The sequence below is a fragment of the Accipiter gentilis genome, chromosome 25, assembly GCF_929443795.1.
Source record: "Accipiter gentilis chromosome 25, bAccGen1.1, whole genome shotgun sequence".
Classification (NCBI taxonomy): domain Eukaryota; kingdom Metazoa; phylum Chordata; class Aves; order Accipitriformes; family Accipitridae; genus Astur; species Astur gentilis.
This window is the reverse complement of record NC_064904.1, coordinates 16,653,445-16,670,812: the sequence shown is the minus strand read 5'-3', so window position 1 is coordinate 16,670,812 and position 17,368 is coordinate 16,653,445. Positions and strand designations below refer to the sequence as shown.

Genomic DNA, 17,368 nt, shown 5'->3' with positions numbered 1-17,368 from the left:
GGCTCTGCCTGGCGGTGGTCGGGGCCGGGAGGGGTGCGGAGCCAGGCGGGCCGGGCCGGGCCGGGCCGGGCCCCCGCGGCGGGCGGAACGCGGGGGACGGCGAGCGGCGCCGGCGGACCCCTTTGGCGGCGGCACCGCGCGGCGGAAGGCGGAAGGCGCGGAGGGAGGGAGAGGGAAGGAGGGAGGGAAGGAGGGAGGGGGAGGCGGCGGCGGCGGCCATGGATGACCAGGGCTGCCCGCGGTGCAAGACCACCAAGTACCGCAACCCGTCCTTGAAGCTGATGGTCAACGTCTGCGGGCACACGCTGTGAGTGGGGCCGCCGCCCCGCCCTGAGGGGGACCGGGCGGGGGGGGGGGGTGCGAAACGGACGCGGTGAGGGGAGAAGCGCCCCGGCCCGGGGGCTGCTCCTCTGCAGGGGGGGGCCCGGGCGACGGGGTCTGAGGGGAACGATCGCTCCCCCGGCCGGTGCGGGGGGTGGGGGCGACCCCGGCCGCCCGGCCCGGTCCTGCGGGGCTCCGCGGGACCCGTGCGGGCGTTTGCGAGGCGGTTGCGGGCCCCTCGTGTCCCCCGCTCGGCTCTCCCGGCGGCAGCGGTTCCGTTTGAGGCCAGGGTCTGGATGGCGGTGTGGGTCTGAGGCGGTGCGTTCGGCGGCTTCTCTGTAGGGAAATGCTCGGGGGAGGGCGGAGGGGGTGTGTGTGTGTGTGTGTGGAAACGGAGGGGACTCGGCGTGTTCGGTACCGGCTCCTGTCCCGAAGGGGTGTGAGGCTTCGGGGTATGAAACGGGGAACCTAGAGAAAAATACATTTATCAATTTAAACACTTCTTACGTGTATTTAATACTGTGCTTGGATAGTTAAGGGAAGGAAAAAATAAGTGATTTGTGTCATTTTTTTGGCGTGTTAATTCTCCTGAATGAGGAATGCTTTGTCTGAAGGTTTGATGCTGGTTTAAATGTTGGAAAATCCTCTTGTGAACCTGTGCTGGTGGTGGTGTTTACTCATTCAGTATTTTTTTTCTTTTTGCAACAAGAGTCACGAGTTTTTCTTTTTTTTTCCCCAGAGATGAACACTTAGATAATACCCACCACTGGCTCTAGCTGTTTTAAGGCATACGTAGTCTGAAATCATTCACTTTCAGATCTGGAGATCTTCCTTAGTGTGGAAGTTTTAAAGGTTCTAATCTAAATTCTTTCTGGTTACTGGTGATAGAAGCCTCATAGTGCAGTAGCAGCTCTTTTTGGTGGTTTTTTTTTTTTTTGTTGTTGTTGTTTGTTTGTTCATCTTTTGTGTTTTTTTTTCATCTTTCCTGTGATGTGTATGTTGAGTTGTTTATATTTTTAAATGGCATATAAATTACACTGAAAAGACACAGCCTGAAAGCTTTACTTAACTTGACACAGTGTTGAACAGGATGAAGGAACTGGATTGCAACAAAGGATTTATGTTATTTTCTTAGATAAAAAGTGTTAGCTTTCATCCAGCTCCCTGATCCTGCTCTCTGTGGCCACATAAACACTTCTGTTGCCATGAGGGAAGGTGTGTGGGAGAGCAGGAGATGATCTCCCAGTAGTTAGTGGTGGTCGTGGAGAGGGTGTCATCAGGAGTGCCCCTTCGGTGACAGTGATGCTGCTGGCTGTGTAGAAGTGCAGCATTAGCTGGAGTTCAAAAGGTAACAGCCACATTTAGGCAAGGCAGTGCAGGTTTCAAATGATGCTTTTATCTTGTATTCCAGTGAAGATCAAAGGACTAGTGGTCTTGATGATCTTCTGCTTTCAAGCTCCTCCAGAGGCACTTCCAGCAGAGGACAGCATGTTTCAGTTTGCTTTCCTACTTTGGTTCTCAGTGGTTTTTTTTGTAGCTGAGCTTTGCTTAAGAAAATTAGTCATGTTTTGTGCTTTACTGGGTCCAGCTGCTGACACCTTATTTGGGGTTGATGTCCTTGTCTTGCTTCCCTTGTTTTTTTCCAGCTGCGCAAGGACTGCTTCTGCTTCCCTCAGCTCTTGTTGTTTGCACTTCTGCATTTGGCAAGTGTTTTATCCGAGACCAGATCAGTAGTCTGGATCCATGTGGCCCTGGGTTGAGCCAGCCAGGTATCTCTGCAGGGTGCTTACTGGGAGAGGGCTATGCAGACCCACCCAGACTGACCTTACCTGGACCCAGCAAGGTCTGTTAGTCCCTCCTTTACCTTCCCAGCAAAGGGTATCTGTGTAGGTGGCCACCACTGATTTAAAGCATGTGCATGACGGTAAAGTTCAAGTCACTGTGGAGGTGGGATCTCTGGATTTCTCTGGTTTTGATGTAATGAAGGACTCTCCATCTTGATGTGGTTCAAGTGGGTCACTTTTCCTCTGTAATATCCTTCCAATAACTCCTTGAAGGTTGTGTTTTTATTATTGTATCCATATGATGTTACAAAGCTTTCATGCTGGAAGTAATTTCTTAGTAACGGTTAATAAATTCTCATAATAACTGATCATCTAGAAGCTGGAAGCTCAGATGAGGCACCTGTGAATGAAGTATGAGGGAAAAAGGGGAGGTAATTGACATTTGTTCTTTCATAAATTCAGGGTATTTCAGGCACAAGGAAGGAATGTTTAACTAGTTCTCAAAGCAAATGAGCTAACATAAGTTTCTGATGGAGGTTTACCCTTCTTAGGCAATCTATTCCAATAGTTTGCTGTTCTTACCATTGAAAATACTTCTAATTTGTAGTCTACATTTATTTGCTATAGTTTAAGCATTTAAGAATTCTAACATGCATTTTATACACCTTGTGAACTGCACCTCTTCTGCAGGAACGTGTCATGTGTTTTGGGGGCTTTCTCTGTGGTGTTTTCCACACTTAAGAAATCCCATTCCTTCGGTCTCTTCTCCTCAGTGATTTTTAAATTTTTATTCTTATACATCTGTGGGTTATTCTCACTGCTTTTCTTGAGGCTTTTTCCACTTGGTTTGCATTTTTCTGGAACACTGAAACTGGACATGGTGCTCCACCTGAGTCCTTAGTACAACAGGCAGAGTCAAAATTATTTCATGCGCTTTTCATATGATACCTGCATTTCATACATCTCAGTAGGATGATAAGTCTTTACGTATTTTTTATTTTTTGCAATGATGTGTGTGATTTATGTTCAGCATAAACCCCAGATTCTTTAGCACTTTACCACTTAACATATCAGAACAGTATTTAACCTTGCCTTCCATGTTGTGTTATGCAGCTGATTACTCTTACCTTTTTGTGCTGTCAAACTCCATATTACTTCAGGTGACTTTTGCTCTTGCTTCACGTGACTTTGGATTCTGAGTCCCTCCATTGAAGCGCTTGTAACTGTCCTAGATTATACTGTTAACTTAAGTAAATGACCTTTCTGTCCTGATATTTTCCCATGTGTAATTTGTGGACAAGTTGTTGTCTGAGAGATCTTCAAAGTTGTTGCTTGTGACCACAAGAATCAAACTGAGGCAGAGCAAAATACGGAGTTGCCTGCGGGAAGTTCCTTGCTAAACAGCCTTTACCCCCAGCCCCCCAGGTTACTTTTTGTAACAGTGGAAAATGTTAAAAGATTAGAGCCATGTGAATGGGCTTGCTACCTTTTTTTCTTTCTGACTGAAATAATGATAACTTATCTCTGAGTATGGGTTTCTAATCATCTCTCAGTACTTCAGTATGTACCGTATTTGTTTAGATTATATGACTGTCAATTTAAGAGTGTCAAAAGCCTAGTTAAACCCAAACTATATTGCCTCTAGTTGCCGTTTTGCTACCTACATTGTTACTGTGTCATTGGAGTAAATAAAATTTGTTTGATATGATTTGTTCTTAACAAATTGTGGGTTGGATCTTATCTGCTTCGTTATCTGAAATATGCAGGAGATGGGTTGTTTGTCTGATTATTTATTTCAGCATTTTCCCAGGGACTGACAGTAACCCTTACTGGTCTGTGTTTCCCTGCGTATTCAGTTTCCTGCTCTTCTGAGGCAGGTGCTTTTCCCTTTCTTCAGGCTGCTGGAACTTAATGCAGAGAGCAGAGATAGTCTTTGATAACTGCCTTTGTCAGTTTTCAAAGGGTAAATATTATGTCTACCAGACTTGAAAACCTTGACATACTCTTTTAATGCTGTAACCCCTGAATATAGTCCATAGGTTTATGGAAGCTTATTAAGTTGTCAGCAGAAGCATATTGCCTTTGTCATGCTTTCTGTTTGAAGTCTGCCGATAAATATGCATGGGAAATTCAGCGTCTTGACTTTGTTGGCTTGGGAGGTTTGGAGCAATTGCTCTAATGTGTTTCCCGGTTCTAGCTTGTGTTCTTGCAGCTCATTTTGCTGCCTTATGAGTTACATTAGCCAGTTAATCCCTCTTACTGAATGAAGATCGATACAGAAAAAGCCTCAAGTGCCTTGGCATCATCTGTTAGAGATTTTTTCTTCCCATTGAATAGTGGGTTAATGTGCTCCTACTTTAACTGCTCTTTCTTTCACTGCAGACGTTCTGAAGGAATATTTTCATGTTACCTTCAGTGTTGCCTCCCAGTAGTTTCTTTCCTAATGCTTCGACTGTTCCTATTTTGTTAACTGTTCTAGTCACTTCATTAAGTGACCTTCAGTGATTTGATTTGCACTTGTGCAGAATCTCTTGAATTTCAAGTCATTAAAGAGCCTATACTTAGCTGAGAAGATATGTCAGTAAGCTTCAGGTCTTTCTCCCAGGTTTCAGATAGCTTGTGGCTTTACCATTAGTTCATTTCCTTTATTTTGTGGCTCTGTGTTTTGCCCTTCTGAAGAATTGTGAGAGTTGCTGCCTTATGCCTTCTGTCAGCCAAGTTGTTTCCACTTTCACGTTCTTAGCCAGTTCCTCCCCTTTGGTTAGAATGAAACTAGAAGAGCCTTCCTTTTATCATGTGTGGTTGTGTGTGGTGTTTTTTGGGTTGGTTTTTTTTTGGGTGCTTTTTTCTTTTTTTCTTCTCACCTGCTATATAAACAAAGCTAATCTCAAAGTATTTGGCAACTTGTTGGGCAGTGTGTTGTTCCTTCTTTTTTGACAGATGCCTGCACTGAAGGTTCCTCTTGCTATGAAGTCCTGTGCTTTGGAGGTTTGGCTGTTCATTCTTCTCCTCTTCCCCACTTCATTAATTTAAATCTCACTCATCTGGGGTAGATACTATGTGTTAGAGTACCTGTGTTGGCCTCCCATCTCTCTCTTACTGTGACCTTGATCCTGCCAACAAATTCATTCTGGATCTTGGCAGCAACATATGCAGATAGCATTTCTCCTGCCTGGTCCTTTCTGTATCTTCCTGTGTCAGTGTGCTTGACCCCTGTGTTAGAAGAACTCACAGTGGCTTTCTCCTAATGCTGCATGTTTGCCGTGTTCAGTTCCCTTGTGGTCATTGGGGCTCCGGAATGTGTTCATGTCCGCTTGTGGCAGAGCAGGGGTCAGCTTGCTGATAAGCACAGCAGTGCTGCGGTGGAGATAAGGGGTAGGCAGATGAGTGCGAGAGGATGAAATCGGGCATTGGGTCTCGGCTGTAAACATCCTTCAAGTTGGGCTTCCATTGCAGTTTATTCCAATGGAACCATGCCAAGACTTAGAATTATGGGAATATTTTTTTCAGGGGTGGGGGTGGGTTATTTCTTAGTATTTTGTTTTCCTTGATTATTGCTTCTTGACCAGTATCGCCAAAAGTGTAACACCATGTGGTTTTGGCATTAGAGTGATGTTAAATAAGCCTTTTCCACTATAAATCTTCCCTGTCACTGGGAGGGAAGATGATAAATTAGCAGTTAAAAGTTGTTCTAGGATGGGACTTAGTATGGAAGTGCTCAGTTCAAGAATAATGAATGTCTTTTAAAGTTTATTTTCTTAAGTATAACAGAGGTTCAAGGCATCAGATACTTGGCTTTAAAGATGCTTTTGTCCAGGGGAAAGTGTGTCTAATTATGGAGCAATGCTTGATTAAAGTTCTGCAGTGTATTAGTTTCTAAGGTGCACTGATGGCTTTGCCTTCTTTTGAAAGTTTACTCTCAAGAATTATATTCAAAAGCCTTTATGCATGCATGACAATTTTTGATTATTCAGATGATTCCTAAAGTCTGTTCTGAGTGTACAGATGCTGGGTGCGTGCTTGCCAATGGAGTTGTAATCCACCTGGCTTCATTTGAGATCATGAATTATCTTTTACTTTGCCTGCTTGGATTTCGTGGCCTGTGTTGAGTTTTAGGAGGCAGGTTAAGCGTATCCCACTGGTTTACTTGCATAAAGAGGAAAGGAAATGCATCTACCGAAAACTGCATTAAAAGAATGTTAAAGTTGTTACTGCAAACAGGACTGGGTAAAGAAATTTACTGTTGGCTGTAAACTTGGACCATATGGTCTCCAACAATCAGACATGAAAATCTTAGGTAAAAAAGGTAGTTAACTGAGGCTGCTGGTTCAGCTTTTTTGTCTCACTGCCTGCTATAGGGAGGAGGAGGGAAACTGGTATGTAAAGCTCTTTCTTAGGAGTCAGTCCTGCTGCTGGAGCTACTTGTGACCCATCCTGACTCGTAGAGAGAGGAAACGTGGATGCCTGCAGACCAACAAAAGCAAAGAAACTCCTTTTCCTCCCCAGTGTCATGCTAGCTGTTGTGCTGTCTCTGCAAAGTGTCTTTCCCATGCTTGACATCTCTGGGAGACAGGGGCACCGGTACCAGAGCAGCCTGTACAGAAAACTGATAGGCTTGATTTCAGCTGCTACCAGTGTAGTGGTTTTGGGTTTGTTCATGTACTGCTGCAATCTTAGATGGCAGTTAATGAACTTGCTCTATTGTAAGATTTTCTGGTGTCTTTTTCCTGTCTGCAAGAGACTTATGGAAAGGTGTCTAGGCTGCTTATTAAAATGTCTTTTTTTTTTTTCTCCTCTCCTTTTCCCAGAGGGAGATGTGTTTATTTCTTGTTTAATTTGTTAATAAGGCTTCAAAATGAAGACAGCATAAAAACGCTTGCTATCTCTAGGCCCAACTTTGCGTTGCTCAGGGGAGACATCAATTCACTGAGTTGTGTTGTGGGGATTCTGTAATCTGCCCTGCACCCTGTTATGGCTGTTCCAGGGATTCATTAGGGGGTAAGTGCATCCTCTGAGAACTCTAATTGCGGTGCTAACGGCTGCTAAAATGAAGAAACAGAGGTTCCATTATTTGCATATTTATTTTAATGTTAGGAGCATTTGGAGTTTTGTGGCTGTCAGATTCCCCCAGAGTTGGAAGTAGGAACATCCCTGGTGAATTTGGGGCAGTGGGGTCTCATGCCAGTGTGTGAGGCTGGAGTTGTTGGAAAAAAGTTTGGAATCTTCTTGTTTAAGCTCCTTCCAAGTGAAAGGATTGCTTGGCTTCCTGCTGCATTCTTCTCTGCAGTGTGGTTCAAGAAAATGCCTTTCTTCTAAGATGGGGGGAAGCCCTGGAGATTGTGGAAAATAACATAAAACCGTATTTCAGCCAAGTGAGTTTGAGTGAAGAAGTCCAACTACAAGTAGGCAGTAAGGATCTGTCAGACCTGGAACTTTGAACTTGAGCATGTGGGAATTAGGTGCTTAAATACATATTTGAATTTTATTCGGCAAGCTTTTTTCCCAAAGAAAATATCTTAAATGCAAGATACACAAATACAATGATACTGTATTCAGGGCTGTCATTTGTACCATAGAAGTTGGCTGTGATGTATATGATTTTTAGGCTATCACATTTTTATTAATACAAAAGTGGGGTGCAGGCTCATGAGTGTAAATGGTATGAGTAGTGCTGGTTGAACCATAGAAATGTGCACGTGAATGCAGGACCCATGAACAGGCAGCAGGCACAAGGAAAAGAGCCACCATACTCTGGTAATTACTAGTACTTACTGCTCCATGCAGGAGTTGATCGAGTTTGCTAACCTGGCAGAAAATGAGAAGCTTTTTTGATAAGTTATGTGGTGGTGTTTGTACAGGGCTAGTGAGTTGGAGTGGCTTGTGAATGGTAGACAGGCATCAGAGGTGATGCAAGTTAATCTGTAGGAACGTGCGTCCAAAAGTAAGGTAGGAATAGGGTTGAAGGAAGTACCTTGCTATGGCACACTGTTAATTTAGCTTGCACCATTTTGTGAAGCTGCATGCTTAAAAAGATGGCTTATCTGGGAAAGCAAGTGCTCTGTTTTGTCTCTTAGGCTTGTTTTCTTGCTGCTCTTGCCCTATCACATCTCGAATTAGATTCCTGGGTGGTAGATTCGTACTTGCATGAAAAACTATGTAGTCTCGGTGGAATAAAGCAGATTGGGACTACATGTAGCTAAAAATCTCAACCAGAAAAGGAATTTTGTGTGGTCCTAAAAATGCCTACTTTGCTTTGGTGAGGTAAGTATTGAAAACCATGTAGCCTATTTCATTCCCAACGATTTACATCTGTGAGAAAAATCTCTTTGTTTCTTCTGGGTGAGTTGGGAGACACATCAGGGAGGTTTTTACTCACCTTTGTCAGTTCTACCAAGGGAAGTTAGGTTAACTGGTGGTTGGTTGAAATAGTTGCACAATCATAACGTGTCTGCATCCTCAAAGGAAGAAGCAAAATAACTTTTTTTTAAAGTGGGATGCGTTCCTTCAGAAAGAAAGCTTTTTCATGACTTCTTAGGGAATAGAAATCTAGGTCATCTTTCTTCTTTGTCTTTTTGGAGTTATTCCTGTTTTTATTAATTGGGATTAGATGGTCTTTGAACTGTGTTCCATCCCATTACTCTTCCAAAGTCTCTCCGAGTTAGTCATGGGAGGTGATTAAATCGTTGCTGAATTACCCAAGAGGCTATTTCCTTCTGCCATCCAGTTTTGACAATGAATATTTGCTTTTAAATTTCACTCTGAATCATGGTCTTAATACTTCTGATGAAGTGGTGTTAATGCTTCAGTTATATTATTAGTTTGTTTTACAACTGACGTATTTAGAAAATCTTCTTTTTTCTCTGTTGAGCTATCAATTGGCATGTCTGCTTAGTAATACTTCTTGCCTGCTTTAGCAAAGCTAGCAGAGCTCTACTCTTCATTCCTCATAAGTACTTTTCGGAAATTGAAGTTGTGGTTCTGCTCTGAGATGTAACCTTGGCAAAAGAAAAGCTATTGTTTGTATCCTCAATCTCCAATCAGTAAATTGAGAAGTAAATTCTTTTTCCTTGGTTCTAAAAATTCAGTCTGGCTAAAATCTGCAGCCTGGGATCATGAAAATAGCTAATGAGTTTGGGTGCCCAGCTTGAGGAGTCTTCAAACATGCTCTACCCTTTTTGTTGGGTAAATGTTTACCATGGTAAGGTTGAATATGGTAATTGTCCAACACAGGTGTGGTAAATCTCTATGTTTAAAATAAGTGCTTCTCAAAAAGAAAGCAAATGCAGTAACCTTTTAAACAATTTGATATTAGGTGGTTTTTTTTTTTCTTTTAATTGCATTCTACTGCATTGTAACTCAAGCCAATAATTCTGCGGGTTTGTGAGAAAGAAGGACATCTGACTTGCTTCTTTGTGGTTGCATTAGCTGCCAAATGTTAATAAGCGATATGCATAGGTTTAATATTTATGAAATTAAGCAACTATATTCCTGAATAATTTTAAAAAGCATGTCTCAGTAATTGTAAATTCCAAGCAGAGCAGATCTGAAAGTACCCTCTTGGAGTACTCAAAGTTGCATTCGTGTGCACGCTTTTTGCTTGTTTTTTTTTTTTCCCCAGGACAACTGAAGGTGAAGTTTGAAGAAAAGCTAGGTCAACATTTTGGAAGTTGAATTGAGTACTCCAGTGTTCTGATTTGGTTAGGAAATTAAGAAATAAAAAAATCTTCCCTGATAGTAACAGGATATGGGACAGGCAGGGTGATGAGCTTGTGTTGTGGATGCTTAAGTTTCATGTTGCTGGTTCCCTCTTTGGTTTAATGATATGCAGGAAACAGTGGATGTTTCTTCACAGAAAGGCCACTCTGGCTGTAATAAAAGTCATAAGTAGTAGTCCTAAGAGTGAACTGAATTTTGTAATGACATCTACTTGGTTTTTCTTTTTTTTTAAAAAATGTTTTGCAAGAATTCTATTTGACAAGACCAGATCTGAGAAAAGAACTTAGAGGGAACTGCTGCTATATATGACAAAATTAGACTTTAATTGTTGTAGCTAAGATCATTTTTTGATGCCCTGAAAATGATATTCAGAGTAGTTCTTCCTCTAAATATAACACATATGCAGGGAGAGAATGTATTAGGAAATTTTTGTAGTTTTTCTTTTTTTATGTGTGTAATGCAGGTAAGTTCAGAGAAGTGAGAACAAGATGCCTCTGCCACAAAGGAACAATGAGCAAGTCATCTGGTCTGATAAATATTTTGGCTCCAAATTGAGAAACATGTAGATAATGATTTTTGCTGTTTAACATGAGCAGGACGACTTCTTTAACATTATAGAGGAAGATAAGTGGTTCTGCTGAGAGTTAGGAAATAGTGCGATGGGGCAGAGTAAGGAACAGATTGTGGCTTTTTTTTTTTTTTTTTTTTTTTAGAAGCAACATTGAGGTAAAAGTTCCCAAGCCCTAAGAATGTTCTGCTTCCCAGTTTTTATTAATGCCAAGCAGTGCGGCCAGGGTGGCAAAGAAAGGCTGGCGTTCCTAGACAGCAAAAAGCAATGGAGTGGTTTGGCTAATGTTGACACCTTCAGAGTGTTGAGCCAGAATGAGCAGTGTTAGGTCTAATAGAGCAGGAAAGTTTGGCACTGGAGTTAGACGTATTGCAAGAGCTGCTGGCAGAGCCAGGGTGAAGAAGGTGGACCTCTGGTTCCAGACAAGTACAGGCAGACAAACGTTTAATGTCTTTGTTATCCTTACTTGCAATATGTCCTGTGTTTTCTGTTAAAAAAAAAATTAAAAAAAAATATTGATATCTTCGTGGGGGTTAGGAGCTGAACAATCTGTAGGTGCAACTAAAGACCAGATAATCTTTAGTGTGAGTGTACAAATAGCCTTGTGTAAATAGCAGAGTTCAGATTCTTCTGGGAGTAGCTGTCTGCAGGCTTGGAAAGACTGAAAAAATAAGCCCTGGACGGCGTCAGGAAGGACTGTCGGTAGCAGTTGTGTAGTTTGATAAGCATGTGACTGATGTGCTGTGAACTGGAGATGGGAGGCTGCCTTTAAATCCCCAAGATCCCCTTGTTCCAGGAAAAAAATGAAAAGTTATCTTTAGCATTGGGATATGGTTGTATTCTGTAAAGGGAGAGAGGAAGGTTAACAGGACTGAGGGCAACGCTAGGATGATGTGATGTTGCTGTGAATGTCGTCGTGGTTTAACCCCAGCCAGCAACTAGGCACCACACGGCTGCTAGCTCACTTCCACCCCACCCAGTGGGATGGGGGAGAGAACTGGGGAAAAAAAAAGTAAAACTTGTGGGTTGAGATAAGAACAGTTTAATAGAACAGAAAGGAAGAAACTAATAATGATAACAATAATAAAATTACAATAATAATAAAAGGATTGGAATACACAAAACAAGTGATGCACAATGCAATTGCTCACCATCCACCAACCGGTGCCCAGTTAGTTCCTGAGCACGATCCCCCCAGGCCAGCTCCCCCCAGTTTATATACTGGGCATGACGTCACATGGTATGGAATACCCCTTTGGCCAGTTTGGGTCAGCTGCCCTGGCTGTGTCCCCTCCCAACTTCTTGTGCCCCTCCAGCCTTCTTGCTGGCCAAGCATGAGAAGCTGAAAAATCTTTCAGTTAGTATAAACATTACTTAGCAACAACTGAAAACATCAGTGTGTTATCAACATTCTTCTCATACTAAATCCAAAACACAGCACTATGCCAGCTACTAGAAAGAAAATTAACTCTATCCCAGCTGAAACCAGGACAGTTGTCAGCTGAGCAGGCTTGGAGGAATTTAGGAGCTGGAGAGATATTTGTCTGTTGAGCTTAGTCTAGAATTACTGTATTTGTTTGAACCTTTTTGTTTCCACTCTTGCAAGAAAGCCTGGCCTAAAATTTTGCTAAACAAATCCTTGATTTCTGTTCTATCTGCCTGGTTTTGGGGAAAGGTAATAGAGGATGGAAGAGCAGACGTGGCTGGAATTAGTTGTCCTTACGTGGGCAGTATCTCGATGATGTATGAACCTTGCATGGGGTTCGTGTGGGAACCTTTGCGGACAGATTTTGGAAAGGAGCCTTCTCTTTTCTAAGGAATGCGTGACTGGGAAACATCTCGTGGCTCTGGGGAAACTCTGAAATGCTATAGTGGAATCAAAAGCGGAGGTTGACTCCCAGTCTTATTGTGTGGCAGTAAATGAAGCAGCAAAGATCGCGAGGGGGACTTGCTTGGAGAAAGGGGCATGACTACATAAGGGCTTGAGAGAAGGAGTGATGACTAGGCTAGAGAAGGATTTAGGACTTATTTGGGAAGACTGAGGGAAAACTGGAGCTAAAGAACCATAGAGGAAGATGTGAGGTTCGAGGAAGCTGAATGCGGGGGGAGCCAGTGTCTATGGGAAGTTCAGAGGTAAGGATAGTGAGCGTCCGTGTGTGTGTGCTTGCATGTGTGGGGAAGGGGTGTAGGTGTCTAAATGGAAGTTAGCTGAGCAAGGAAGGAGTCTGTTCCTGGATCCAAAAGTCTTGGTTGGGGGAAGAAGGAAGGATGCAGAAGCGGTTGGCACTCTGATATCCTGCCTTCCCTCATTGGGCTCGAGCAGCACCCTGGGGTGTTTGAGTTACTTTACAGAGCCCTGGGATGGAGCTGGCCAAGCTCCTGGAGCCTGGCATTTCACAGGGGCTCCAGCTCTGCCCGTCGGACTTCCCTGCAGGAGTGCAGGCTGTGTGCAACTGCTCCTGCTCCCCAGGAGCTGTGCTTCGAGCAGAGGAAATCCTGTATAGCGCTAATGCTAATCACTCTCAAATCAGGAATGTGAAATTTGGGCATGCTTCAGGCATTAATTGTAGTGGCTTAGTTTCCTTATCTGGTAATGTGGGGATAATACTACCTCATGGTGGTTTTGAGAAGGTCAGTTATTTAATGCTGACTAGGCATGCCAAAGAAAACTGGAGGGAAAAGAAAAAGTAAACGTGTCGAAGCAGGATTTGAACAGGGCAGAATAAACAAGGTCTGAGAATAAACCGGCATTGTCTGCATGCATGTTAGTTGAGCGTTGCTTATCCAGAGGGTTGAAAGAGGTGGCAGTCCTAACAGGTTGGAAAGAACAACGCTACATCTCGGTTCTTGGCAGGCCATGCACATTAACTGTAAGGAAAACATGTAATGCCCGGGCCATGTATTGTGCAGGCTTGTTAGAGGAATGACATGACATTGAGGCCTCTACCCCGCTGCCTGACTTAGTTGACATAAGGTAATGCATATTGAGGGGAGTGGATGGGGAGGAGCCGAGTAACAGCCTGATTGCATAAGCCTTTTTTCCAGAGAAAACTGGGGTAACATAATGTGGAGATATAGTAAGTTTATGTCGTAGTGCATGACCACAAGAGGGATCAGACCACTTGAATTTTCACTTTTGTGTTTTTGATTCTGCATTCTTTAATGTAGCCTGGTTATGGGTGTTTTACATATGGAGATTGTAATTCTGACTTGCTGATAATAATGCTAGAAATCTAGCTGAGTAGTGGGCTTGTGTCTAGTTTTTCTTTTTCTTGGTTTCAGTCTCTGCAGTAAAAATAAGGTTGTATTACTGCATGACTTTGACAGATAGTTTTACATTTCTGCTTGCACAAGAAGTTATGTCTTATTCTTTGCTAGGTAAGACTTTATTTCCAATACTCTTGTTATGTCTCTTTAATTGAATATTTTAAAAAGATCACTGTGCCATTAAGTGAGTTTAGGACCTGTACAGAGTCTGTATTTTATGTAAGTTTGATCATTAGAACTGGATTTCTAGCTTTCTACCAATTCCTCTCTTCTTGAACATGAGTTGTATAGTTGGCAAACATATATAAGAGAAATGCTGATCTGAAAGTAATCATTCATTGAATATAATGGACCACAATCACTTTCTCTTACACCTAATTAGTCCACCATTATATTTTAAAATCCATATTTTTTTAGGGATAGTAGAAAGATGCAAAGTTGTCTGAAGGAGAATTGCCTCAACTTAGTTCTGTTCTGTGTCCTTCCTTCACAAATATAGAAGCAGCTATATCATTGAAAATTTAATGAAGCTTTCATCAATATAATGCTGTGCCTCTACATTCTCTGAAATGTATTCATATTTAATGAGCTTCTAATTCTAATTTCAGGTAACAGGAACAACTGAATATAACCATAAATCTGATTTGTTTGTGAACAGCATGTCCCATGTAATTTACAATTCGTAAAGTAGTCATTGATGGGCAGTGTGGTAAAGCACGGGAAGAGTTGTACATCTGAGCATCAAGCAGCTGCTATTTAAATCAGCTTTTGGCTGCATTTGGTAGTTTGTTAAAAATGTTTTGTCTCAGACCTCCACCACCACCGCCCCCCCCCCCCCCCCCCAAAAAAAAAAAAAATCAGCATCGGAAAACAGAAGCAATGACCTTAAAGCAATGAGGTTGCCCAAGTGTCATATTTGAGTATTTCTGTTTCGTGCTTTGTTTTTTTTTTAATTCTTAGCAAGCCTAAGGTTAGTTCCTTAGTTAAAAAGTACAATAGTGGGAAAATATTTTGGATGTGTGGGAGAGCTGGTAATACTGAATAAAATATAGAATTGAGTATAATTAATTACAGAAGATGGAAATAGTCTAGGAATAACTGTGAAGATATCCTACTGCACTCTGGACAGTCTCAAATGGAAGATTTCTGTGAAGCATCAAATAATGCTGCACTGCTAGGCTTGGCTGGAAGAAGCAACAAGGCTTGTTTTGCTCTTTCTTAGTGGGAGTGAATTGTAATACTGAAGAGATGGTATTGTTTACCAAATTTTATGCAATAACACCACCTATGAGTACATAATTACATTTTCAATTAGAATAAGAAAACATTAACACTGAAACATTGTTTTGATCATGTGAAAATACTTTATTGGTCTATCTGCATTATTTAATTTATGGTCCTTTTATTGTTTCTCATAATCATAATTGACATTTATCCATTAATATTTAATTTGTGTTTTGGAGGCTAATTGCAGAAAAAGGCCATATATAATGTGATGCCATTGAAACATAAAATTTAATAACCAGAAACATTCTCTACTACACATAGTATTGCCTTTTGTAATAATACCAAAGGCAATGTAGAGAATGGTATTCACTCCACCTCCTTTCTTGGCAGTATGCAATTTTCCATTTCATCTATTAAGAAGTCTTTTAAAAAGAAATCTTAATATAGTACCAAGAGAAATCTACACTTGCACAACACATGTTATTATCCTGATTGCTTTTGACTGTTCTTATTTTCTTGCATTAATTTACTTGGAGCATTACACTAGCAGGGCTAATCAGGAGGTTTTCCCACATATTTTTTAATCCAACTTTTAATGCACGTTTTAGCAGCCTCACAAATGGAACACTATATGCTGAGCATATTATGTGGCTGTTCTTACTATTTCAGGTATGTCTAGCAGCCCCAGAATTTTATTCAATCTTTAGCAAGACTTAACACTTGACCTTCACGGTCTCCTCTCGGAGCAGACCAAGAGAAGTTGTCGGACTGGCATCCCTTGGGAGGTGCAGCTCTGGAGCCTGCCTCCTTGGAGCTGCCACTCTGCAGCCCCTCTGGGTGCCATTGGCACAGACTTGTGGGGAGAGTGGTCTAGGCGGCCAGCTCGGATGGGACAGGAGTGATCTGCCTTTTGTCTCCTCGGTCAGTTCTGCCCTGCTGTGATTTGAGCCCTTGCCCAGGGGAAGCTGTAGCAGATGCGGTGCAGCCTGCAGTGCAGTCCCTGCGGCAGGCTGGGTTGTAATCCCTGGTCCTGGTGGTTCCCCAGTCCCTAGCGCGTGTCCCTGCAAGAACGCTACTTTTTTACCTTCTGAATTCTTCCCTACTTGATTTTTAAGGCTTTCAGAGACTTTCTTTACTAGAAAAGATCTGGTGTGGGGAAGTAAATCTGACATCTCCTGAAGTAGGAAGGTGAATTCATTTGCTGTACCAGTCTGTTCTAGGCATTTCATGCTGGGCAATGTCAGCTATGTATCAGTGATAGACACTTCCACGGTGTACTGATTTCTATATTCACTGAATTTATGATGGATAGTTAAAAATTACAAATTTCTAATTAAAATTCTCATTTCCTAGCCATTTGGGATGTAGAGCAGTACAACAGCAGAGCAGATGAAAGAACTGTTAACAAAATTGTTGTTTCAAAGACTAGCTCAGTTCATCAGGTGCTTGAATGCCAGCATAGCCTTGCTCATGCAAGTAGCCCATAGAAACAGTGAGACGCCTCATGTGACAATTATTTTTAGGATCAAAACCATACTATTTATTTTCACTTCTAAAAAAAAATGTACATCAGTTTTTCTGACAGTCATTTTTCTGTCAAATAGTTTACTTAACACAGACAAACAGTTTATTTAAGATAAGTTGATAACAGTAGATTTGGAGTTTGTCCTAATGCAGTCACTTTTCATATTTGGCTTGGACTATTTACAGTAGAAGCTGAAGGTGGTTGAGATGAGGGAGAGGTGTGGTGGTTTGTTTGGGTTTTTTTCCTTTAAGCATTACGAGTTCAAAGGTCTTAAATGGCTGTCCCTCATCTGCTCCTGAGTGACATCAGATCTTTTACTTGCCAGTCTTAAGCGTTGACCTCTTTTGACGAGGTCAGCTTTTGACTAGGGATTGTAATAAATATAGCAGTCCAACTTTGTTTCATGATGAGAGTGCTTTTCTTTTCTTTTTTTCTTTTGCAAGCTTGCAGGGACTACTGTAATAAAAATCTGTTTATTTTCCTTTCCCAATTTCTGCTGATTTTTTTTTTCCAGATTGTTTAAAGATAATTCAAGTATTTTTCACCTGGAGTCTCTTGAGGTATGTATAAATTGCATGTGGAAGCTATGTTCCAAGCTTTGTTTTGGAGTTTAGTGCCCAGAAGTTAGAAAATGCCAGAAAAAGGATTCCTTGTTCAGGCTTAGCTTTGTTCCTTTGTATATACAGTAGCGTACTATTATTGACATAGAATGCTATTTTTCATCTTGCAGGACCTGTTTTGTACCATATTCAGAGAATATTTTAATCAGTTATTCTCTGGACATTATCAAGCATATGTAATGAATAGGAGGATCATTGATTTCTTTTTCTGTAGTGCTTAGTGTCTCTTGATATACAGCCTTTTATGCCTATATTTCTCCTGTGATATAAAAGCATTGCTACCTCTATCTTACTGATGAGAAAAATCATGGTTTTACAAGGATCTCTAAATTTTGAAATG

The 17,368-nt window shown here is 41.7% G+C and overlaps 1 protein-coding gene across 1 annotated transcript in view; it reads left to right on the top strand.

Moving 5' to 3' along the window:
- The first annotated feature begins 163 nt into the window (after positions 1 to 163).
- The window catches only part of MNAT1 (MNAT1 component of CDK activating kinase), a 126,593-nt gene continuing 109,388 nt past the window's right edge, over positions 164 to 17,368 (top strand). The window contains exon 1 of the mRNA XM_049828301.1: positions 164 to 307. Coding sequence (XP_049684258.1) covers positions 219 to 307 — 89 coding nt within the window. The 5' untranslated portion in view covers positions 164 to 218. The remainder of the gene's footprint in view (positions 308 to 17,368) is intronic.